Source organism: Lepidothrix coronata, unplaced genomic scaffold (assembly GCF_001604755.1).
Source record: "Lepidothrix coronata isolate B3197 unplaced genomic scaffold, Lepidothrix_coronata-1.0 Scaffold12, whole genome shotgun sequence".
NCBI lineage: Eukaryota > Metazoa > Chordata > Aves > Passeriformes > Pipridae > Lepidothrix > Lepidothrix coronata.
In genome coordinates, this window is record NW_016690192.1 from 7,494,915 (window position 1) to 7,520,171 (window position 25,257).

General features: G+C 44.7%; 1 protein-coding gene across 8 annotated transcripts in view; it reads left to right on the top strand.

Moving 5' to 3' along the window:
• Nucleotides 1-25,257, top strand: part of LRRC7 (leucine rich repeat containing 7) — a 208,364-nt gene that overhangs the window by 167,539 nt on the left and 15,568 nt on the right. For 5 of the 8 annotated variants that reach the window (XM_017805638.1, XM_017805636.1, XM_017805639.1 and 2 more), the window contains 10 exons: nucleotides 2,133-2,262; nucleotides 2,608-2,723; nucleotides 9,092-9,161; nucleotides 10,761-10,860; nucleotides 11,518-11,642; nucleotides 13,741-13,941; nucleotides 19,312-19,423; nucleotides 19,658-19,838; nucleotides 21,386-23,063; nucleotides 24,658-24,807. In XM_017805638.1, coding sequence (XP_017661127.1) covers nucleotides 2,133-2,262; nucleotides 2,608-2,723; nucleotides 9,092-9,161; nucleotides 10,761-10,860; nucleotides 11,518-11,642; nucleotides 13,741-13,941; nucleotides 19,312-19,423; nucleotides 19,658-19,838; nucleotides 21,386-23,063; nucleotides 24,658-24,807 — 2,863 coding nt within the window. The remainder of the gene's footprint in view (nucleotides 1-2,132; nucleotides 2,263-2,607; nucleotides 2,724-9,091; nucleotides 9,162-10,760; nucleotides 10,861-11,517; nucleotides 11,643-13,740; nucleotides 13,942-19,311; nucleotides 19,424-19,657; nucleotides 19,839-21,385; nucleotides 23,064-24,657; nucleotides 24,808-25,257) is intronic. The other 3 variants (XR_001873261.1, XM_017805640.1, XM_017805642.1) reach the window with 3 other exon arrangements.

Here is a 25,257-nt window from a genome sequence, read left to right on the forward strand (position 1 = left end):
GATTTCTTAAAATATTCCAGTGGTCCCAATGGAACAGCCATGAAAATTTCATGGGGATGGGGCAGGATCGAAGTATTTCCTGCAGCTGGGGTAGGATCCTGTCGTTAATTGATTGTGAGAAGCACTAATGGTTCCCTTTAGCTCTCGTGGGGTCAGCTAGGACACAGATCCCTGGCTTATCCTGATGAGGGCCTGGAGCTCTTTGCTCACCAAAATCTGCCATTTATTGTCAAATTTGGGGTGATGCCACTGTGTTCCTAAGGATGGAATCAAGGGATTCTTCGTATAGGTTCCCACTGCACATTCCTTCTGGCAGAACATATCTTTAATATTGGTGTTTTTGTAGGGTGCCTCTTCCTCTACATATTTTGCTTCTGAAATTCTATATAAACTGATATTTGGGAAAAAAAATCAGAGTTCCTTGTCCATGGCTGCCTTCCCCAGGTGTGGCACCAGACTTTGCATCCTCCCCAGGGCACTGGTGTTGATGCAGCAGAGACAAAACTGTGCCAGGGGAAGTTCAGGTTGGACATCAGGAGGCCAACTGTGCTACACGCTCTATAGCAACCAGTTCGTAGAATCCCAGACTGGTTTGGGTTGGAGGGACCTTAAAGCTCATCCTGTCCCACCCCCTGCCATGGGCAGGGACACCTTCCACTAGCCCAGGTTGCTCCAAGCCCCGTCCAACCTGGCTATTTCAATAATAACTTAGCTGTTGTGCCATTTGGGAAAAATAAGCCAAATTTCTGAACTATTTCAGCTGCAACCACTGACAGGCCAGGTTGGCTCACCCTTCTGTAGTTTTTATAATGTCTCCAGATTTATGGAATATTCATGGAGAGCATTAAAAGGTGGTGATGTGAATCACTAAAGGACAAATCTTTGCTACTCAAATCATCGTGTTGCAGTACATTCTGATGAGCAGTGAAAGCTCATAAGGCTCAAAGCTCTACTGGATGCTGCAAAAAGGTTGATCTAATGTTTAGCTTTAACAGTTTTGGAGGTCAGTTTCTAAAACCTTCTAAAACTTCTTTTTTGCCGAATTGCTCAAATTGAAGGAGCCCCTGTTTTTTAACCTAATATCTGTTTGGTATTGTTTGTCTTGGAACCTTAATTATATTTTTAAAGACACAACTGCTGCTCTAAGGTGGGAATGCAGAGCAGAGGCTGATCATCTGATATTATATGTTATTTGAGAGCGACTGGTTGTGCTTTTTCAATGAAGTGCTCCCTCTCTAACAAGGACAGTGTCTCCCACATCAAAATGAACTTGGCTTTCTCTGACTCATCCCTTTGGATAGTTTTCTACTGAGTCTCTTTCTCCTAAATACTGGTGGCAGTGCCTACCACAGAGCCTGTTACTGTCACACAGGGATTAACAAAGTAGAGGAGGGAATGCTCCCTCCAGGGACCAATTTCTCCATGAGACGCAGAGCATTTCAACTCTGGTGCTGGTGGGGACCCACCACCCTCGTTTTTGGAACTCTTGTTCAAAGGACAAGCCTGTGGTGGCATTCAGAGTGTGGCCCTGCACAGTAGACCCATTGTAATAAAACATTCCACACAAAATCAGTGATTCCTACTGATTAAGTTACTAAATTAGAGCCAAAGGCTGGAGATGTTCTCTGCAGGACCTGGGGAATGCCCTGTGTGGGTGGGAAGGTGCCAGGAGGGAAGTCACGAAAGGGGGGTGCAGTGTGTTCTGTTAGAGGAGTGTTTTGTGTCCAGTCTGTGCCACATCTGTCTGTACCAGATGCTGCAAATGACAAAGTAAACTTGTATTCCCAGCTTTTGCAAGGGCATGGAGTGGTAGAACAGGGCAGAATGGCTTTCCACTGCCAGAGGGGAGGGTTAGATGGGATTAATGGGGAGAAATTCTTCCCTGTGAGGGTGGTGAGGCCCTGGCACAGATTGCCCAGAGAAGCTGTGGCTGCCCCATCCCTGGAAGTGTCAGAGACCTGGTTGGATGGAGCTTGGAGCAACCTGGTCTGTGGAGGAAATCTGCTCTAAAATTTCCTCCCAGGGCTGTGTCTGTAGTTGTGTGAAGCTTTAGAACTCCCAGAGATTTTAGGTTGTTAACTGTGGTTCTCCACCCCTTGCACAGCTGCTAACGAGTGTATTTACAATTCCAGTTTGTCTTTGTTAGAAGAATTTGACTGCAGCTGCAATGAATTGGAGTCCCTGCCCTCCACCATCGGGTACCTCCACAACCTGAGGACCTTGGCTGTGGATGAGAATTTCCTCCCGGAGCTGCCCAGAGAGGTGAGAGGCTTTGGAATTACAGATTGAAATGTTTTGTGGGAGCCCAAGATTTTATCCTTGCCCAGACAAATTATCTGTTAAAGCAATTGTTTGTGGAATGATGTGGGAGACCAAACCTTTCTTATGTGCTCAGTAGAAAAACTGAGCAGTAAATTAATAAATTCCTGTTAAATTTGGAATATCCTTGTGAAGAGCAGAGAGAGTAACCCCAGGAACCCTGAGGGTGTTACTTTCTGATTAAATTCAGCAAAAACCCAATTCAGCCACCTCCTGCCATGAAAAGTGAGTGATAATAAATGTTGCCAGAGGCAGGATTCCATCACCTTTGGCTTTTTCATTCCGCAGATTGGAAGCTGTAAAAACGTTACGGTGATGTCTCTGCGCTCCAACAAACTGGAATTTCTTCCCGATGAAATTGGGCAGATGCAGAAGTTGAGAGTGTTAAACTTGAGCGATAACAGGTACAGTTCACATCATTTCCTTAACCAATTTAAGCATTTATTAAAAAAAAAATTTAAACTGTTTTTTTTAGATATTTTCTAAAAATACGTTTATATAAAATATATTTTATAAAAATGTATTTAGAATGATATTAAAAATAACGTGGTTATTATTTACTTTATTTAAAATATAAGGCAAGAATCTTGATTTTTTTTTTTCTAATCTTTATGGTTTGATCTTAGTTCCACTGATACCAAAGAAGAAGTTGAGTGGGGCCAAGATCTGGGTCTTGGTGTGTTTTAATAGGTTAAAAACCATTTGCTTCTTTTATGTCCTACTGTTTCCATGCAAAAATGTGATATTTGGCTTATATAGGTTTGTAATATTTAATGAGGAAAAAGCTGATCTATAGGGAACCATGAAGTGCAAGCACAGGAGTTTGTTATCCTGCCTCCACTGAAATTCAAGGAATATTTTTCATTCCCTTCAGTAGAGTTTTTTTGTCAAAACCCCCAGATTCTTGTATTCTTATGCACATGACTCTGCTTAGATGAGAAACAAAATGCTTAAACTGAGCCTTTCTTGATACCTGTGCTGCCAAAGACTGCCTGCCTTGAGCTTTATCCACGTGGGTGTGCCAAGAATATGGTAATTTTCAGCACAAGCACAGAAATCCAGGTTTGCTGGATAGTGCCACGTATGGGGAGTAAATTCCATTTTCTCTCCAGTAATTACCCTCCACACTCAGTAAAAATAAGGAGAAGGGCTTCCCACCCCTGTGTCAGATTTGCTGTCAGCAGTTTCATTGTTGAGATTACAGCTGAGCAGAAAATATAAACCATAAAATGAAGTAATGTAGAACCCCTTTAATATATTTGTTTAAAATTACTTGTTTAATTCAGTTGATTCTTTTCTGCATTGCAATTGTGTGTCATAAAATCCATCAGGGCTGGACCAGAATGGAAAGTTAAATTTGAGTCTAGTTTGTGTTGTGACTGTACAAATCCCAGAATCAGGAAATGCCTTCAGGTGGCACCAGGGGAGGTTTAGGTTGGATATTAGGGAAAATTCCTCACGGAGGAGCTTGTCTGGCCCTGGCAGTGGTGGAGTCCCCATCCTTGGAGAGATTAAAAGCTGTATGGGTGTGGCACTTGGGGACATGAGTTAGCAGTGGCCTTGGCAATGCTGGGGAATGGTTGGACTTGATGGTCTCAGAGGGCTTTTCCAACTTAAACAATTCCATGAATCTATAACTCTATGATCAAATGGTGGGTCTCTTGATTTTGGGTTCCAGACTGCAATGTTTTCCCAGGGACAGGCGTGCCCCCCATCAGCATATTGGTGGCGGCAGTGTGTGTTTGTGCCTTTATCTGTACAGACAGAGTCTGAAACAACACTTCCAAACCACTCCAGCTGCCATTCCTGCCACAAAGGCAGGCTGGCTTTCCTTCCTGTCCCTGCATCCATGTGCCCTGTCCTGTCCTGCTGAGGTTTTGTCCAGATGTCTGTCATCCTGGATCCATAAGTGATGCAGGTGAACGCAGCCCGTGTCAAATACAGGGAATTTTCAGATGAACCTTTCTGTGTCTGGTTCCTGCCCAGCAGCTGTGGTGGCACCTGGGAGGGGACATAGGTGGGCAAAGGAGTGGGGAGGCAGGAGGACAACCCTAATTCTGGGCACTTGGGAGTTCAGGGTACAGGTGCCTTCCCTGGCACATGAAACCGCTCTCAGCTGGGTCACTGCCCCTTTTCCAACCTGTGATTGTGCCGTGAGTCTGAGGTGAGGGACAGGAAACCAATGGGGTTTACTTGGATTTTGTTTCCCATTTTTTTCCCCAGTGACTTTTCAGTCAGGTCAGCTGCTGTTTTCAGTCCCATCACTTCAGTGTGGTGAGGGACTGTGAGTGCTGAGGTGAGACAGGGAAGGGCAGCTCATGGCTGGGAAGGAGTGGGAGCAGACAGGGCTTCCCAGCTAGGCTGACCCAGCAGCTGGATCCCACCAAAACAGCTATCCTGCCCCAGTTCCTTTTCCTCAGCTGCCCAGCTAGGACAGGATTGGGATTTCCACTGGGAAGGAAGGTAATTATGGGACCAGCATCCCAGTGATGGGATGTTCCTTGAGATGGGATGGGATGGGATGCGATGGGATGGGATGGGATGACATGGGATGGGATGTTCCTTGGGGTGGGATGTGGCAGCTACTATCCTTCCCACTCCCCTTCAGGGGTGTGTGGTGGTGGTAAGCTCTTTTCTCCAGTCCTCCTGGAAAGCTGTGCAGTGAGCTGTGAGCATTGTGGAACCACTAGGAGAGTGGAGTCTGGACTGGGAGAGATGGGAGCTGACTCCCCCCCCCAGACATTCAACCTTTAAACTCAGCTGAATTTTCTTTAAAACTGGTTGAATTGTCTCATGTACTTTTCTGGAGTGGTTTGGGCAGTAAATCTTTCCTCCTTCCTTGCTGTCAGCTCTGGCTGAGGTTCAGTGTTGCTCTGCTGAGATGTTGTGATAATTCTCGTGCCATGGAACTTCCCACTGCAATGAAACTAAAACGTTTTCACATTTTGGCACCAAAGAGCTTGGACAAAGTTCAGATTCCTTCTTAATGCTGGAGCTTTTAATGATTTTATTTTTTTTTTTACTTTTCTCTCATCCCATTTTCATTAACATTCAGGCAATGTCTGTTCTTTCTTTGAATGAGTCCACATGTACCTGCTTAAGAGAAGGGTGTCTGGGCTCTGCTTCCTGCTGGGAGCCTTCCCATGTTCCCACAGCAGTTTTGCCCCTCTACTCTTCTCCAGATCTCACAGGAGGTAGAGCACACCAGCTCTTTTCCTGGGTACCCCTTCAAGCTATTGGAAGAAGAGACAGAGACACACAGAAGCAGGGCAGATGGGTGATTCTGGAGCCTCCTGAGCTTCACCCTGTTGTGATGGGCTCCTGGATACTGGGATGTGCATCAGCCGCTTCCCTCTCAACTTGTTATGGGGCCTGCTGAACCCTGGGCCCCTCTAAGAGGGATCCTTTACCCAAGCACTGCTAATGCACAAAGCTTTTGAGGAGCAGCTGTCACTCCCTGTGCTTTATAACAAACAAGGATGGATTGTACATATTCCATCAGAATTTGCTGGTCAGCCCTTTGTGACTTTCTCTCCTGACACCAGAGGGATTCCATGTCCATCCTGACAGTGTCCAGTTGCTCATGCATCCTGGCACATTATTTCCTTGCCAAGGGAACAGACTGTCCCTGTGACTGTCAGTTCATATGATGGATCCATCACCACGGAGCTGGAGTTTTACAGAGGGAACAGCGTCTTCCACTGGTGATCTGCCCACTGCAGGTTCATCCCAGGGAGTGATACCTCGGGGAAATCTCCTTGTCCTTTGCCATATGCCAAATTTCACCTTTGGTGCCTACAATGGTGACTGTAAATGGGGCACTTGTGTATCCATTAACCTCTGACATCATTGCCCTTATCCCAGTGACTCTGGTGGGAGTTGGACTACTCACATGTTTATTGAGATGCCCTTTTGCCACCAAAAATGTTCGTTCTGGCCATGTTCCTCATGGCAGGGAGGTATAGTCTGCCTTGAGGGATGTAGATACAGGGATGTTGGTGGCTTTGCACTTCCCTTGCCAGAGTGCATGAAAGATCTGCAGTCTGCTCCTGGAATGGCCATGCACACATGGAGCCATGGATAGAGGAGCTTTCCCTCCCTTATGTTCCCTGGAGCTTGTCTGGGTGTGATAGTCAGGAACATTTTAGATCTGGTCTAAAATCCTGATTGGATGTCTTTGAGGGAGGAGGCAAACCTGACACAGACCTCTTTGCCCCCCTGGCTAACGGGAACCTCACACTTCTGCGAGGTGACACATTTTGCATGCAGGAGGGTCAGTGTTTGGTTCTATGGTGTCAGCTACTACAGACTTTCACTCTGCTCTGTGTCTTCTCCTCAGCACTGTAAGATGGACCTTGCTTATCTTAACTGACCAGAAGCTGTTTTAGTTTCAGGACTTCCTTCAAATATCCATGTTAGAATTCCCCTTTCACCAGAGAAATAGGCTCCAGCTTTCCTTTCCCACGCCAGTGATATCTGAACTTCTCATCTCCATAGCTGGGAGTCCTCTATCCTTTTATCTTTACAGGTCCAAACCTTTCCAACCTCCCACAGGCTCTGGAAAGTGCAGGATTCGGTTGGCTCTGATAGGCCATGATGGGTTGGACCCTGATTGCTGAGGTGGAGTCTCAGGAGGGCTGGAGTACAGCTGGCCAGCTGAGATGGCTTCACACTCTGTGGTCGGTCGGGACAGGTTTGACTCCAGACTCCTTGGGATCCATCCTTGCCTTTGCCAGGCACACTCTAGTCCAGGAGAACCGAGAAGTTTGATGAAATGGCTGTGCAGGTGCTGCTGGTGTGAAAGCTCCAGCAGTGCTGAGCCCCTGGGAGGCTCAGGGTACACGTGGGATTCATGCAGAGAAAAGAGCTGTGTGACTTACCAGTAACCGGTGTTCTCACCATGTGTAGTCCACATACACACCTGTCTTCCATCTGCTTCTCCTCTCTCCTCAGAGTCCTTCCAGGTCTGAGCCCTGTGATTGAGAGGTAGAATTGTTAGAATGTACATTTGGGCTACACTTCTCAAAGACATCGGTTACTGGTAAGTAACCTTTCTTTTAGTTCTAGATTGTTCTTGAAAGAGCTGAAAGAACCTTCCCCTTTCTGTGTGTGCACTGCTTCTGTCCTGGGCTCAGAACTCACCCACACAAGTTAGAAAAGCTCCTCAGATTAAATAATCCATTTGTTTTATGATAAGACAGCAATGAAAACTAAGTTTCAGGTAGGTCAGGCTCTCCTTACTTTCTCCTGTGCCGTTAATTCCGGGTTTAAATGTGTGCACACATGGAAAGCTGCTCTGATCTCCAGAGGCATTTAACTGGAGTTTTAACTGCGTGTGCAAACATTCATTTTTATATTTCACTTTTAGAGAAAACTGATTTCTAGTCTAATACATCCTTATTAAAACAATTCCAATACCTTACGGACACGCTGCAGTCCAAAAAAGCCCCAGTGTTAATGGGAATGAGCTTGTGGCAAAAAGACATCCAAATTCCATAAGGGAGACAATTCCAAAGCTTTGCTGCATGGAGACAATGGTACAAATGCTTGTGAGGGGCTCATCTCCCAGAAATACAGATTTTTTGTGTGAAGGAGGCTGTAGGAATGTTGCTGGTACAGGGACAGAGGGTTTTCCCACTGATGCAGCACCTGGAAATGGCTTACCTGGTTTTACTGAGCTTGGAGCCAATATGTCTGTGAGAGCCTTTGTTTCCCCAGAGTGGGGTTGTCTAACTCTCAGAAAAGGGCTCTCCTCTTTTCTTTTTGCCAAATCACATTTAGGTTTAGTCTTTGTCGAAGGTCCTTTGGTCAATACATCCCTTACCACTGTCCTCCAGCTCCTTAAACTCTGGACAAAAGCTGAGAGAACATCAGTCCACGGCTGGGACAGGCCATGTGTTGGTACAGAGCAGGTTTAGATGGGATATTGGGAAGGAATCCTTCCCTGTGAGGGTGGTGGGACCCTAGCACAGGTTGCCCAGAGAAGCTGCGGCTGCCCCATCCCTGGAGGTGTCCAAGGCCAGGTTGGATGGGGCTTGGAGCAGTCTGGGATAGTGGAAGGTGTCCCTGCCCATGGCAGGGGGTGAAACTGGCTCATTTTTAAGGTCCCTCCCAACCAAAACCAGTCTGGGACTACATGATGACTGAGGAGTAAAAATTCACGTTCAGGATGAGTTAGTGGGAAAAACATGAATGAATTCTCTGCAAACATTGTGTCATCATTTCCCATTCCCATATGCAGATCACTTTTAGGAAATATGTTTAAATGTCTAATTAAAATGCTAATTTTTTGCTGCTTCGTTTAATTTTGTCATTTAGGTTCACTATGAATATTTATATTATTTTAATCCTTTGTCTGACATTTCAACAAAAATGAATTTTCCGTGATCTCAGAGCGATTCAGTTACAAAACTCCAATGTCCAATAAAAGGAGTTCTGGGAACTACACTGAGATCTTTCCTATAAGTCTTCCTGGGACGAAGATTTTTCTGTTTTCTGTGTTATAAGTGTAATTTTGGCTACATTTTGCCAAGGCAAAATATCAGTAACTCCTCAGTACCTTAGGGTGTGGTGCCAGCATTTTAGATTCCATATATCTCTCTTAACATGGAATGCCCTTAATAAAATATTGTGTTTTAGTAAAAAACGAGAAAAAAAGCTATGAAATTACAGCCATTTCAGTATGATCAAGACAAACATCTTGCAGACAAATCTTTAAACAAACTATTGTGGAAATGAAGGATTCATGTTGTTCCAATATTATCATTTACAGACTGAAGAATTTACCCTTCACTTTTACTAAGCTCAAAGAACTTGCAGCTTTGTGGCTTTCTGACAACCAGGTAACGCCTTTCAGTATTTATATTTTCCTTATTTAAGGGGTCATTGGAAGGGCTGTAAATGAAACCTGTCATTTAATCCATGGTTGTATCAAAATTTCTCCAGCCCAGCTTTATACTTTCATATCAAGGTGTAGATCCTGCTGGCTGTCCTTTAGTAACTTGGAAAAAGCACCTTTGCAGGATTTATTTCACCTGGATAAGCTTCTCTGTCCTTACAAAAGTAGTAAATGAAGGGCGAAAGTAGCAAGAGAATAGTTATTAAAAATAAATTCAGTATATAAGGCTTTGCTACCAACCTTGTTAATGGTTTGTCCCATCATTTGCTCCATCTACACCTCTATTTTTGTCTTCCTTTTCCCTTTTCCTGTCTATTCTTCCCTTTCTGCATATTTTAATTTTCATTGTACTCAGGGGCCGTCTAAACATGTCAAAGATGCGCAAGAACTCTGAGTCTTGGTTTGGAGAAAACTCATTTATGTTTCTTTTAAATCTGAGTGTGCCTTTCTTTGTCTGAGGGCTTTGGTTTTAACTAGAGATTCTTTGGGGTTCTATTTTAAAGCAAATTATGTAACATGAACTCTGAGAAATGCAACAGTTCAACCAGCAGCTGAGCACTAAAATAAGTCTTAAATGTACATTTGCTTTTATAACTGAGCCAAAAATGGGAAAGCTGAAGGGAGGGGTAATAGAAAATGATGATTAAATTTTAATGTGTTAAATTGGGATTCTTGGTTTTTTTCGCTCTAATTTCCATTTTAAAAAATTAACATTCCATGGCTGCGCAGCCCAGGCACAGAACAGCCACTTCCTTTTAAATATGCAAGGTTTTCCAGCATTTGGCTTTTCTTTGGTGTAGGATGGATTAGTTTCCATTCTGTGGACTATGACAGTCACTCGGTGTTACATTAGAATAAATCAATAATAAAATCTCATCAATTAAAGTGAAGCATAACATCTGAACATTCAGAGTGGCTCCATGTAAGTTTTCCAGTATCTTGCAGCAGGTTTACTCTCAGAACAGGCAACTACTCTGAATTTACTCCTCCATCATTAATTAACTCCTCGTTAGCTCTGGCTTAAACTAGATCACAGCCCTAGTGGGGGTGTTTTACATAAAATGTTAAAAAAAAAATATACAAAATCATCTGAGGAGATTTAAATAATATTTTAAATTTAAAAGTAACAGTACTCTGATTAATAGCTATTTAACAGTCCATTTAAATCTTCTTGGAAATTCTTGATTTTTCTTTTCAATATTTTTCCCAACTGGGAATTTTTCTCTGACTCCTGTAACTGGAGACATTGAGTTCTGCTGCGGATTAACCATGCAGTGACAGGTCTGTGCTCCGACTTTTTTCCTTCCTCAGCCCAGAGCACTCGCAGTATGCCTGATGTTTTGCCCATCCTGGTGGGAATTGCAGGAGTTGCAGAAGGGAGGAATGGGAGGGGAGGTATTGCCACCAGCTTAGCACTTGTTTTAGTCCACAGGGAGTTTCTTTTCACACAGAATTGTAGATGTTCTTGTATTCCCTATTTATCAGAAACCGAATCCCATCTCAGCTCACACTCTGAGGTAACTGCTCTGGTTTTCCTCTCCAGTCCAAGGCTCTCATCCCGCTGCAGACGGAGGCACATCCTGAAACCAAGCAGCGAGTGCTGACCAACTACATGTTCCCCCAGCAGCCCCGCAGTGATGAAGGTAAAACACCAGCAAGGCAGGAATGGGGTTTGTTTAGAGGCTGGAGGAAATCCAGAGGGAGGAGGAGATTCAGAGAGAGGAGGAAATCCAGAGAGAGGGTTCCGACATGGCTCTGTGTGTGTCTCCTCACGCCAAGCCCATGGGACACACAGACATCCCTATTTTGGCACACACAGAGGAATCTGTCATTCTCAGGCCTTCAGATTTATATTTTCTAGAGCACTTTCATTTCCAGAGTGGCTTTGTAAAAGCAGTTTGGGTCTGGATCTGAGTGTGCATAGGAAGGAATTGTGGGCTCTGTTGGCCAGAGACTGGCCCCATCTGGCAGCTGGGGGTGTCCACCCACAGGGAGGGGAGTTCAGGGGTCCCAGCCTGGCTAAATTCAGGGTTTGGCTCCTTACAAAGCAACATTAAATTAGAGTTTTCATACTCCCCCTGTGCTCCAGGTGTGCCCCAAACCCTGTCTCTTCCCATCACTCACCACAGTTTTTATAACAACTCTGCCGTGGTTTCTCAGTTCCCACTGTCATTGCCCCCCTCAAGTTTTCAAACAATAACCCAAGATTGTGTGATCAACGAAGAAAAGCCTTTTTAGACCCTTTCCATCCTTGGGGTGCACCAACTGCTGGTTCCTGTCTCTTTGCCCTTTCTCTGCAGATTTCCAGTCGGACAGTGACAGTTTTAACCCCACTCTGTGGGAGGAGCAGAGGCAGCAGCGCATGACTGTGGCATTTGAGTTTGAAGACAAAAAGGAAGAGGAGGAAAACCCAGGGAAAGTTAAAGTATGTTCTGTTTGGTTTATTCTGGTATTAACATATTATGGACAGGGTCCAGTATACAGGTCTTGAATTTAATTATTTTTGTGTTCTAAATATCCAGAAACCTATTCCTATTCAGATTCCTACTGTGACAGGTGTATTGTCACAAAACCAGAATTAACACAGAGTGTTGGGAGACTTTGAATGATTGTCCTAGTTCTTTAGAAGGTGAGGAGGCAGCAGAGCATGAGGAAGAGTTTGACACTAAAATATATCCAAGGCCAGGTTGGACAGGGCTTGGAGCAACCTGGGCTAGTGGAAGGTGTCCCTGCCCATGGCAGTGGGTGGGATGAGATGGGATTTGTATAGATGCCCACACAGGAGCTAAAAACTCGTTGCTGGAACCTTCTAAGAACTTCAAGTGAGTCCCTCCAGCCATGGGTTGCAATAGTTCATGGGGAGGTTTCAACATGTACATTTTTAGCAGTTCCACCAGACCTTTAAGGGAGAAATTTGCAGGTTAATTTAAATTCTCAACAGGCAGTAACCACCAACACTGCAGCATTTATAGCAGCATAGATTATACACAGATTTCACTTTTTATCTTTCAGAGTTAAAACTGAACTCTCAGCCAAACATATGTTAAGATAGATTTGGTAATTGGAATTGTTCAATAACTTTTTCCATTGAGAATTTTGAACTTTGAGAATTCTCTCTTCGGGGTCAGGCTGCTTTTGATGTATCATTAAACCCACAGGAATAGTACTGACAGGGAATACAGATTTCCTCTCTGATGAAAGCTCTGGATCAGTGAGGAAAATATCTGCATTCCAGTGCTCTCACTCTCCACAGCAGCCAGGAGTTCTGCTGTTTAATATTAAAACTCACAGTCATGGCAAACTCTGCTGAAATCCGTGTCTAGGATTTGTCTCTCTCATCCAACTCTTCCAGTTAATTTTCCCTGACTAGTTTTTTCTGAGGATTTGCTGGGACTTGGCTTTTGGCCATGTCTGTCTCAGACCTTCCCCTTAAACCATGGTGTGAGTTCTAGGAGAAACCAACTGCCTAATTAGGCCAGCTCTAAATACAATTTCTTTCAACTACAACTCACCCAGGGCTTTATTGCTACTTTCCATCATCAATTTATCTTTTCTGTTGGAATTCTTTATTAACATATGACATCCCAGTCATACATTTGGACATTTTCTGTTCAAGTCATGTTAGAACCTACTCCCTGTAATGTTTATTCCCTTGTGGTTCAGAACTCTATGCCAGTATTTCATACAGTTTTATTTTCCAAACCAATCATTCTTCTGCCTCTGAAATGTTCCTATTGACAGACCATTTTCATTTGAATCCAAAATTACGTTTTTCCCACCGTAACAGTGAGCTGTTGAAACATACTCCTTTTCTTACCTCACTTCCACAGTGAGGTAAAAGCTGCTTTGTGGTAAATGATTCCAAATACTTTACCACATCGTAAATCTGTTTCACAGTTATCCTGACACACACAGATCCCTCTGGGAAACTTAGAAATTTAAAATATGGGGGTTTATAGAAAATCTGTGGGTCTATCAGTCAGTTAAAGCACCATTCAGGCCTTGTGGGGGTCCTGTCTGTGGTGGTTTGAGTCTGTTCTGTGTGAGAGAAGAGTAGGATGCACTCGAGTGCCAGTAGGAACATTATCCATCTCCAGGAGCAAATGGCTCCCAGGGGATCAGCTACTGCTCTCAGCTGCCATCCATAATTCAGATTAATTGAGTACATAGAAAGTAGCTAAATTAATTCTGCATTTACACCATCATTGTTTGGGGAAGTGGGATGGAATATGTCAGCACTCTCAAGCAAAGTGCATGATTAACATACAAGAGTCTCCCAGGGTAAAAGATTGTAGGGAGCCATTCCCATCCATTATTTTATGTCACTGGAATTCTGTTATAGGTTGACATAGAGTAACTGAGCACATTTCAGTCCCAAACTCCATGCAAATATCTCTGTGTAACACCTCAAATTATCCCAAACGTAAGGGATGTGCCCTGAGCCCCAGTACTGTAACAATGGGTTAGTTTGCATGCTGTTTGCATTTTGTATTTGTGCTTTAATTCTTTTTGTGAATGTTCAGGTTGAAATAAATCTAAAACGTTACCCCACTCCCTACCCGGAGGATTTAAAGAATATGGTCAAATCAGTCCAAAACCTGGTGGGCAAACCCAGCCATGGAGTGCGACCCGAGAACTCTGCACCCGCTGCCAACAGTGACCAAGGGGTGAAAGACAAGTATGAGCACAAATGGCCCATGACACCCAAGGAGATTTCAGTGGAGGTAATGTAAAGGCTCCTTGTTTCTCTCCAGAATCCCAGGTTTGAACACAACTTCTCCAAATGATAATTCTACATCTGCTGTGACCTCACACCTGAGAGTTTCTACTCTCACCTGTAAAGTTCATTCAGTTGTATATTGAGTTGCTGTTTTTCCCAATCCTGCTGAATTTTTGGGTTGAAATCTACCTAGATCTGAATTTTGCTGTTGATTTAGACAATTTTAATGATATGAGACTTGCACAGGAGCGGGAGGAAGGACCAAGCTTGTTTCCACCTCAGCCTTCAGTACGTGCATTCCCGCCTCCGATACGTTAATGACCAACCAGTTAGTTGTGTCTGACCCTACTGTGCCATGAGGTCCTGCTCCCTCAGTTTCTGTTATTAGGAGAAACCCAATTAACCTTGTCCAAAGTTCATGAAGGCAGCAGAACTTCTCCCACTGCAGGGAGCTTTGGATCAGGTATCCCTGAATACTGACTTCCAGTGAGTTGCAGAATCCAGCTCTTAAAGTGTTTGCCTGCAGTGGATCAGCAGAAACAGGGGCAAAGTTCTATTCCAAGACAAATATAGTCATTAAGGAAGCAAAATTCCTAAATCCTACTGTTCCAAATAGCAGGAGCTTGATCTCATCTACCCATGGACACTCTGACTGTGTGCAGGCACCATTCAGAAATAAGGGAATTCTCTTCCCCAATGGTTTATAATCTTGGATAGGTCTACAGGAACATCAGCATTCCTGAAAATCTTTACAAAGCCTTAATGTTGAAAAGAAATAACTGAGGAAAAAAATTCTCACATTCTTTTTTACTCCTTTGTTGTCTAAACATTATGAGAAACTCATTGTCCTTGAAATATCCTTGTCTCTGGCTTCTTGTGTGTGCAGGAATTGTTCTTCCTAAATTTTCCATGTCTTTAACATGAATGGGCTATTCTTACATACTCAGCTGTAGCTGCTCTGTCAGTGCTGTGTGTTTTATTTGCAGCTAAACATTTTCATTTCTTATCAAAATAACCAACAAAAGTTTTCCCTTTGAGATGCTTCAGAAGACTTCCTTCAAATCTAGGCACAGTTTCAATTTAGCATTTAAATATTTCAGTTAAATATTAAACTAAGATGTTTAAGTTAAATCATTCATGTTTTCATCTAAATCTGAAATCATAAATTCCACCATTATTCTTTTTTGTTTATTAAGTTCTTACTGTGTAAATCTAGGCTTTAAACAACTTGGGCCAGGAGTCTTTACATGTTCTGCTTTTGTTGCTGAATACATAGAATTTATTTTGTGTTATCTAGGTTTTGAACTTGAATATTCCTGACAACTTTCAGTGGGTTTGAATTATCCCTAAGCATGATCCGTCAGGAATTTGATCCATAGGGCCCGACAGAGGCTTTAGGTGTTTGGTCCCATGGCTGTGTTTGGTGATGCAGCCTCCAGAAGTCAGTCCTGGTTTGTTAACATTTGTTCAATTAAATGTGAAGTTTTTTAATGAAAATCCCAGTGAGCTGAGTCCCACGGGGTCCTGTGAGCAGGCAGAGCCCAGGGATTCTACGTTAGGAAGGCGTAAGGAAGGAGTAAGTGGCAGTGACAGCATAAAATATGAGTTACTCTGGTTTTGTGTGGAGGTACAGGAGCTGTCAGTGGCACAAGTCTCACAAAAAGCATTCTGCAAAACCAGCTGAATTGCTGCAGACAGACCCCGTGGTAATTCCTGAAGTGCAATTAAATAATGGGAGTGCAATTTCCTCCTTAATTGTCTCCCACAAGCAGCTGCTACGAGTGCACCACTGTTCCCATGGATCACTGGAGAGGGTTTTTCATCTTCTGTTATTACAACAGTGAGGAGGGGGGACTTTTTCACATTTTAATTTCCCTGGTACATAGTCAAGACTAGTAACACAACTATTTCATCAGGTAAGGAAAAGAAAAGGAGTGTTCTTGTCCCTCCTCCCAACACTGACACCAGGAAGGCGTTTTGGCTCCAAGCAGGGAGTTGTAAATACATTTTTCTCTCTTTGGCTTCCTGCGGGAAGATAAAGACATGGGGGAAACTGTAGAAAAAGTGTGAATAATTTTGTGAACAATATTGGCCTGATTTCAGTTGTAACACATTAAATAAAACATAATTAAGCTCCGTTTGCTTTTCAGATAATTAGGAGACACGATCTCGAGCCTCAAGTTAAAAGACAGTTTGAAATTGCAGGTGTGTTCTCATAGAGCTAAAGACTGAAGGCAGTTTCTAATACCAAGGTAATTTAATTTCAGGTGCAATGCTCACTTCTCATCCTCAGAGACCAGATAAGGTGGTTTCTGTTCTGATCTCTTTTGGGTTTTCTTGCAATTAATTTACACATGTCTCTTCACAAACTGTTCCTAAATAATTAAAGGGAGCATCTGAAATGAGTAAGAAGCTGCATTTCAAATCCCCTGCACCATCCTCCGCCTTCACTTGCAATAAGCAAACAATGTCTTGATTAGTCAGCAATTATAACAAACCTCTTCATTTTTCTAGGTCATTTTGAAACATGTGAGTTTTGGGCAAGTAGGAGGCTGGGATAATTTTGTGTCACCTTTCCATGAGAAACAGTGAGGAATCCCACAAATGAGCAATTTGGGTCTTTACAGTTCATATCAAGAATATTCTAAGAATATCCAACTTCTCAGTTGTCCCAGAGAAACTGTGGCTGCCCCATCCCTGGAAGTGTCCAAGGCCAGGTTGGACGGGGCTTGGAGCAACCTGGGTTAGTGGAAGATGTCCCTGCCCATGACAGGGGGTAGAACTGGATGGGCTTTAAGGTCCCTTTCAACCCAAACCATTCTGGGATTCTATGGAAGATCTCTCCAGATTATAATTTAATGTTCTTGTGTTCTCAGCCTGAATTCTTGGTGATATTTCTCTTTCTCAGTTGTTTTAATGGTCTTTCCCATGTGTTTTCTCTTGGGAAACAGCTTACTACAGTTTTCTGTCTTCTCCCTGTATCCTTCTCCAGTTAGTCCTGAGGAATAACACCATTTGATTTATCTCTTCTCTTTCTTTTTGCAATTGCTGCTATTCACAATACTTTTTTTCCTATTAGTGACCTTTTTGTTCTTGAGCTTGTAAGAACAAGGTCCTTTTAAAGAGAGTGGAATTAAATGGAATATGATTTGAGGTTTTTACAACATCTTTCACATTCATGGCATATTCACAAATGCCAGACTGGTTCTTTCGAAAGTGCATCGATTTTTGTTGGAATAACTGGATTAGGGGCTAAAAAGAAAATAGTATAAGGTAAAGAACTTCCTAAAATCATGCATCTGAAATAAAACCCTGTGTTCATCATGGTGTCAAAAATGGAACTGGTGGTTCTTACAGCAAGGGGGGTTATAACTTACAACTTTTGGAAGGTTCATGGCATGATGTTGGGATTCCAGGTTCAAGATAAAGAAAATAAAGAATTCTCAAAGAATCCCCTGTCTGAGACAGAGAACACTCAGGAATCACCTCTGGAAGCCTCAGACAGGGAGGAGAAAACCGAGGGCACCAAGAGTTCAGAGGTACAACCAGACCCGTGACAGGCACCGTGGGTGTCACAAGGGGAGAATTTCACACTCTGCAGTGCTGGGCACTCTTATTTCTCAAAAAAAAAACCCTGGTTTTGCACAAGTTTGTCACACTGCACTGGTAACTGGTTGTGCTCCACTGGAGAAAGGCTGTTGCACTGTTGTTGAGTTGTGTGGATATCACTCTGTCACCTACAGAACACCACAGACATCCTGGGGTCTCTGCATGGGGAAGGAAAGTCTTGGCTGTATCACACTGTGTAACTATTTCCCTAAATGTTAGTCCTGAGGAGTTTAAGTTGGGGATGCCGGTTTTTTGCTGGTTTGGGAAGGTCTTGCCTCCAGCAGAACACCTAGTACAGAAGGATTAAAATAACTGTTGTGTAAATATAATTATATTCTTCAAGGAAAAATTGCATGGTAAAGGTTTCTACAAATCTCTATTTCCACTGTTACTACAAAAAGTAGTTAATGGAGAGGAAACCTCTGAAAGTTTGCTCCTGATGAGTAAAAGCAAAAAAAAATATTAAAAATATTGGAGCATTTTACATTTTAACAATGGCTCAAATCCTTATCTTCTTCCACACCTTCCACACAAACCTATGAACTCAGTGAGTGTGTTTGGTTTGGGTACTCCAGTTTAAATTGTTTAATTATTACATCTCTCCTTATTAACTTCACTCTGCCAACTCACTGGAGAACCTTTACCAGTAACATGTCAGGGCACAGAGACCCCCATTACTATAAGTTCCCTCCTAAATATATTTCTTCTGTTTCTGTCCTCATTTATACTATTAAATATGGATTTTACCCTAATATCCCTTCAAAACTTCCTCTGTTTTAGTACATACTCTCCTTCTCCAGCCTCCATCCTCTTTACAGAATGACAGCTCCTCCTCTCATAAGGATCCTGGTGGCATTGGCTGAGCTTTCCATCTCCACCCATTCTCTTTCCATGACATTTTCCTGAGCTGGGCACCACCCATAAAAGTGGGTTTCCCGGGTTGCCCATCCTTCAGGCTCCCTTTCCTCCAGTCCCTTCCTGAGGGCAGGGTACCAGTGTCATCCCTGCAGTACCTGTCACACCCCTCCCTGTCTCCCCAGGACACCCATCCTCAGCTCTGAACTTTCTCCCCAAAATTCCTCTTTGTGACTTCATTGCCTTCTAACTGTCCTGTGAGCCTAAATGTCCTAATTTAAAATACCTCTTTCTAAGACTACATCCCACTTCCCTTCAACATTTTTCCATTTTATATTCTGTATATATCCCTTTGAAGGTCAAGATGTGCTGAACTCTCAGTGAGAAGTTTATTAAATCTGAATAATTTTAATTTAGCCACAAACCCTTTATAGACAAAGCCATTTTAATTAAATATAGCTACAGGGACAGCTGAATCTGTGGAGGGACTTGGGCCATGAATAACTGAACAAGGAACGTTTCCTCCTGAAATAACAATTGTTTACTCCTAATTTGTGTTTTTTTTCTGCTGGCAGCTTGTTTTTGTGACCTTGACTTCATCCAAAATGTTTACATGGCCTTGATGTATCTCACAAGTTCCATCTGTTTTGTCTACATTTCCAGAATGAGCACATCACCATAATTTTTAGGAGTATTTCTGGAGGACTAATTAGAACTTTCAGCTGACAAATCAGCATGATTAGACACTGCCCGTATGGTGGGGTTAGTGTGTTGTGAGGAGAAGGCTGGGAAATGTTTGTGCCTTGCAGTTTGAAGTGGAATCTGTCTCCTGTGTTTACTCTTCGTTATTATGTTTGTCAGGATGCCTTGGGACATCCATGTGTTTATTGTTCATTTTTATATTCCTCAGGATGCCTTTGGACATCCTGCCAGTGAGATGAGGATAGGGGAGCTCCGTCCTTCCATGCCTGAGACTCCGTTGTACCCCCCCAAACTCGTTCTGCTGGGTAAAGACAAGAAAGGTACTGACTTGGTTTACAACAACCTTTGAGATGAAAACCTGTGTGATATGCAAGGAGAGATGTTCCTGGAAATGTTTTACCTTTTGCTGTGATTTTAAAACAAATCCCATGCATATTTGTGCGCACACACACACACATATATATATGTCCATAGTTCCAGTTTAAAAATGTGTTTTTCTGGAGTTTAATTCTCAAATGCCACACTCTGAAAGCATTTGCTGTGTTTTGTTTCAGAGTCGACAGATGAGTCTGAAGCAGATAAGATCCATTGTCTGAATAACAGCGTTTCCTCAGGCACTTACTCAGACTATTCCCCTTCCCAGGCTTCCTCAGGGTCCTCCAATGCGCACGTTAAAATGGGCTCCTTGCAGACAACGGCTAAAGAAGCAGTGAATAACTCTCTGTGGGGGAACAGGTGTGACCATCTTTCTTAGCACAGCTTCTGGTGGCATTTTATCTTTTCATACGCACTCAAAGTGACTGTATCTTCCCCCAGAGGGTGGTCGGGCACTGAACAGGCTCCCCAGGGCAGTGGTCACAGCACCAAGGCTGACAGAGCTCAAGGAGCATTTGGATGATATTCTAGGGCATGTGGTGTGACTCTTGGGGATGGGCCTGTGCAGGTCAGGGGTTGGACTCGATGATCCTGATGGGTCCCTTCCAACTCAGCATATTTTGTGATTCTTTATTGATCTGTTAAGGCATTTGGTTTAAAAAGTCCACATTTTTTCCCATTTGTGTGTAGCTGATCACAGCCCAGGCTGTGCAGAGCTGGCCATCCATCCATACTCTATAAACACCAGTAATTCTATAGCTGGTGGGTCAATTCTGGGCTATAACCAGGCATTAAAGCTCCTGGAGGCTGGCTGCAGTCTTTGTCCCATTATTGCTGTCCCAGCCTCCCTCTGCCCTGGATTCCAAGAACAACATGGAAACTTTTCTTGGAAAGCTCTAATGAGCCATCAGCAGCCTGAGAACACCCTTGTACCACACCAGGAACACCCTGTCCTGTCTGTCCCTCCCATAAATCACTTCATGTGATTCCATCCACAGGCTCTGTCCTGTTAAAGAGAGGCTCAGCCTGCTCAGGGGAGATGCATAAAATCTTGGTGGTGAGAACACAGACAAACTACATCTGGTATCTTTGTTTAAAAATAAAGTAATGTAAGTGTGAAAAACCTTCTGTTTCACTCACAGATTATTTTTACAGCAGGTAAATATGTTCAGCTGGATTTCTGTGAACACGGCATGGAGCCAGCCGGGCCTGTCACTGACTTCTTAGTTTCTCCATGTGTGTACTGACACAATCTGTGCTCCAGGGCAAAAAGCTGCTTACACCTTTGTGCCATGCCAGTGGCACGAGGTTCATGTCTCAAAGCACAATCCCAAAGCCAGAGCATAGATGGGAGAGTCCTAAATTGTTTTAAGCTCATAGAGAGCATCCAGAGGAGGGCAACGGACATGGGGAAGGTCCTTGAGGGGAAGCTGTGTGAGGAGCGGCTGGGGGCTGGAGAAGAGGAGACTGAGGGGAGATTTCATTCCAGTTACAGCTTCCTTGGGAGGGGAAGAGGAGGGGCAGGCACTGATCTCTGCTCTGTGGGGACCAGGGACAGGACCCCCCAGGGAATGGCCTGAAGTTGTGTCAGGGCAGGTTTACATTGGATCTCAGAAAAAGGTTCTTCCCGCAGAGGGTGGTTGGGCACTGAACAGGCTCCCCAGGGCAGTGGTCACAGCACCAAGGCTGCCAGAGCTCAAGGAGTGTTTGGATGATCCTCTGGGACACCTGGTGTGACTCTTGGGGATGGTCCTGTGCAGGACTAAGAGTTGGACTGAATGATCCTGATAGGCCCCTTCCAACTCAGCATATTCTGTGACTGTGTGATTCTGCTGTCGTTCTGGTGATGGTTTATGTGCTGCGATAGAGGGCATTTTATCTTGTTCCCTTCTCTCTTGTCTTTGCAGGCTGGCACAGTCGTTCCCGCAGCCCCTGGAGACCAAGCCATTGCTGAGCCAGCGGGAATCGGCTCCAGCCGGGAACCTGCCGGCACGACCGGAACGGCGCCCGCTGAGCGACACGTTCACCGAGGGCTGGACCGACAGTTCCCACTACGACAACACAGGGTTTGTGGCCGAGGAAAGCGCGGTGGAGAACCCCAGCGCCAACCCCCTGCTCACCACCAAATCGAGGAGCTCATCTGCACACGGGCGCAGGCCACTGATCCGACAGGACAGGATAGTTGGCATCCCTCTGGAGCTGGAGCAGCCGACGCTCAGAAACACACATGAATCTGAAGTGCCTCCTCCCAATCCTTGGCAAAATTGGACCAGAACCCCTAGTCCCTTTGAAGACAGGACAGCTTTTCCTTCCAAACTGGAAAGCACCCCCACCACCAGCCCTTTGCCCGAGCGGAAAGATCATGTCAAAGAGTCTCCTGAAATGACAAGTACTTTCCCTCCAGGAATAGCATGGGAATATCACGACTCAAACGCTAACAGAAGCCTCACAAATGTCTTTTCCCATATTCACTGTCGCCCAGATCCTTCCAAAAACGTCATTTCCATCAGCAAGAGCACAGAGCGGCTTTCCCCAATGATGAGGGATTTAAAAACGAACAAGTTTAAGAAGTCTCAGAGTATCGATGAGATAGACATTGGTACATACAAGGTGTACAACATCCCCCTAGAAAACTATGCATCCGGGAATGATACTGTAGGGCCTCACGAGAGGGTGGACAAACTGCTGGGCCCAGAGCATGGCATGCTGAGCATGTCCCGCAGCCAGTCTGTGCCCATGCTGGACGACGAGCTGCTGACCTACGGCAGCGTCAAGGTGCAGCCGCAGCAGAAATCGTCTGTCACCAAGAAAGTCTACCAGTTTGACCAAAGCTTCAACCCCCAGGGTGCTGTGGAGGTCACGGCCGACAAGAGACTCCTGCCGCCCTTCCAGCTCAACCCCGAATACATCCCCCAGCCACCCAAAAACCTGCCCCAGGAGCTGGTGAGCCCGCGGGGGTACCGCGGGTATGCACCCGTGGAGCCCATGTTCTCCTTCTCGCAGCCCTCAGTGAGCGAGGAGCCTGTGGGGCCCCCCTTTGGCAGCCAGGGCACACGGCCAGGCTTCCTGCGCAGGGCGGATTCCCTGGTCAGCTCCACCGAGATGTCCATGTTCCGCAGGGTCAGTGAGCCCCAGGAGCTGCCCCCGGGCGACAGGTACGGCCGGGCCCCGTTCCGCGGGGCGGCCGAGCGCCAGAGCGGCATGGCCGTGCCCGAGGCACAGTTCCTCAAGCGCAACGGGCGCTACGAAGACGAGCTCCCTTCCTACCAGGAGGTGAAAGCCCAGACTGGGAGCTTCCCAGTTAAAAACCTCACGCAAAGGAGGCCCTTGTCCGCACGAAGCTACAGTACAGAGAGCTACGGCACATCCCAAACCCGGCCCGTCTCAGCGAGGCCGACAATGGCAGCGCTGCTGGAAAAGATTCCGTCAGACTATAACTTGGGTAACTATGGCGACAAGCCTTCCGATAACAGTGATATAAAGCCAAGGCCTCCCCCTGGGAAGGGAAATGAGAGCTGTGCTAAAATGCCCGCTGACTGGAGACAACAGCTACTTAGACATATAGAAGCTAGAAGGTTAGACAGGGTATGTTTGGCATTTCTCTGCAATTAATGCCTTTAGTTGTGTGTTTCGGTATGTCAAACTATTTGCACGTGCAGTGGTGACCACCAGAATTCCCAGTAATGCAATGCAATTCCTGCCTTGTTGTCAGAGGAGCTGGCCTGCGAAGGGCCCTAGGGGTGCTCAGCTGGAGTGAGGAGTCCCAGGTAAACCCAGAGGCTCCACTCTGGTCACTGAGGTGGTGGCTCCTGCAGCACTCCCCAAAATGATAAAAGCCCATAAGACTTTGTCCTGCTTGTGGATGTGGATGTGCTGCTGGAGCCCACCACGTCAGGCACAATTGGGAGCTGTGGGCACATCTTGACAGTAAAAGTGAATAGAGAAAAACATCGCTGAAAATAAGTAAAATAATGTATTTTAGCTTTCGTATCACTGTTAGAGAGGGTTTAAAGGTGTCTCGACTGAGAAATAGCACTGAGCACCCATTGCCACTGTTTTGAATGAGGAATGTGATCATTACTCCTTTTAGCTGTAGGAAGTTGTGCTGATTTGCCTTCTATTCGAAGAGTACAAGTCCTTTAGTGCATGATTTCAGTCATTACCTATTTAATGACCTACTTCATGAATCGCATTTACTTCATGATCTGAAGTGGTTGTGAAAAATTACTGTCATGAAATGCGTAAGAAGGTAGTTGCCAAATGTGTCCATTTACCTACTTTATGCCAGAGCCTCCTGAGTTTGGTGTTACTACACTCCTCACCTCCCAGTTTCTCTGATGTGAGAACTTATTAAAATATCATTAGGGCCCAGTGGGTTAAATTTTAAAACGGGCTCAAAGGCTGAAGTGTTTTCTTCCTTCAGCTCTTTTCCTTGTGCTGTGTAAAACCAATTGGAAAATACTCCCCAGGGAAACCAGTGCACCCCGAGTGAGCCATTTCTGGTGGAAATAAACACTTCCCAGATGATGATTTGTTTAAGAAATATCTTCATGCTTAAGTTACAATGTGTATCAAGGAATACCTGAACTCACGGAAAGCTGACACTGGTGATTCTGCTGAGTTGGCAGCAATCCCTGTGAGCTGGTTACTGCTGGTTACAAAACTCTCAGGAGTTGAGCTGCCTGGTGGAGGGGTTTGCTGGTGAGAAGCCCTGGGCATTCCTATGGAGCAGCTGCTCCAGGAGAAGCTGCTGCCTGTCGGGTCTGTGCAGGACTGTGGCAGTGGGCAGGGAGCAGGTGCTCCTGGGAGGGAGCAGAGCCTTCTCCCCCGGGGTTTGCTCCTTGGTGCCAGACACATCTCTGGCCTATCTGTGGTTGTGCAGCCGAGCCTAAATTTGGCCATATTTGCAAAATAAAGACTTGTACCATGTGATACAACTCCAGATACCAACACACCTCATCTGCTGTCAGCGTGGAAGTCGTTTCTGGTATCCATTTTATGTACAATGAGCAATGTACTTGCTTTGTGTGACCCAGTGCATGCCCCGGGGAGCTATTGATCTCTTGGGACTGTTTGTTTGCTTAAACTAAAACTCTGTGAACTTAACCATATATGTGTGATACTTAATTCGATGAGCATGTGTGTTCATATCTGTCACGTGGTTGTTTCCTCTACTCAGACCGCTGCTTACAAACACCACACAGTTAGCCTTGGCATGCTGCACTCTGGAGGGGTTTCAGCAATGCATGCCGGCCGAAGCATGACTTTAAACTTGCAGACTAAATCTAAATTTGAAAACCAAATGCTTCAAGAGCTACCTCTACCGAAAGTAAGTATGGGCTAGCCAGCATCACTGGCATTCCCAATAAATTAACTCCTTGCTTCCTCCTGGTTTAGCTTTTGCCTACTACTCATGCTTATACAGACCCAATCCAAAAAGCAAGGGTGGCAGTGGTACAGTTTTTCTCCTGAGTGGTCTTGCTTTTTGGATTCTGGGTTTCCCGTGGCTGTCATTCCTGCTTCCTGCTCTCGTCCTCCAGACCGGTGCCATCATTTTCTCAGTCTGTGAAGAGAAATGGGGAATGTGCTTTGCTCTTGGACTGTTTGAGCTTAAAAAAAAAGATGGTAGAAATATTGAATATGCATTTAAATAGGCTCCAGGAGAAAAGGATTTTAATATTTGAGCATTAACTGGCTCTGCCATAGTAGCTGATGAGGTTTGAGCACACCTACCACACCCAAACCCATTTTAAACTTTGGTTGAGTAACACCTATAGAA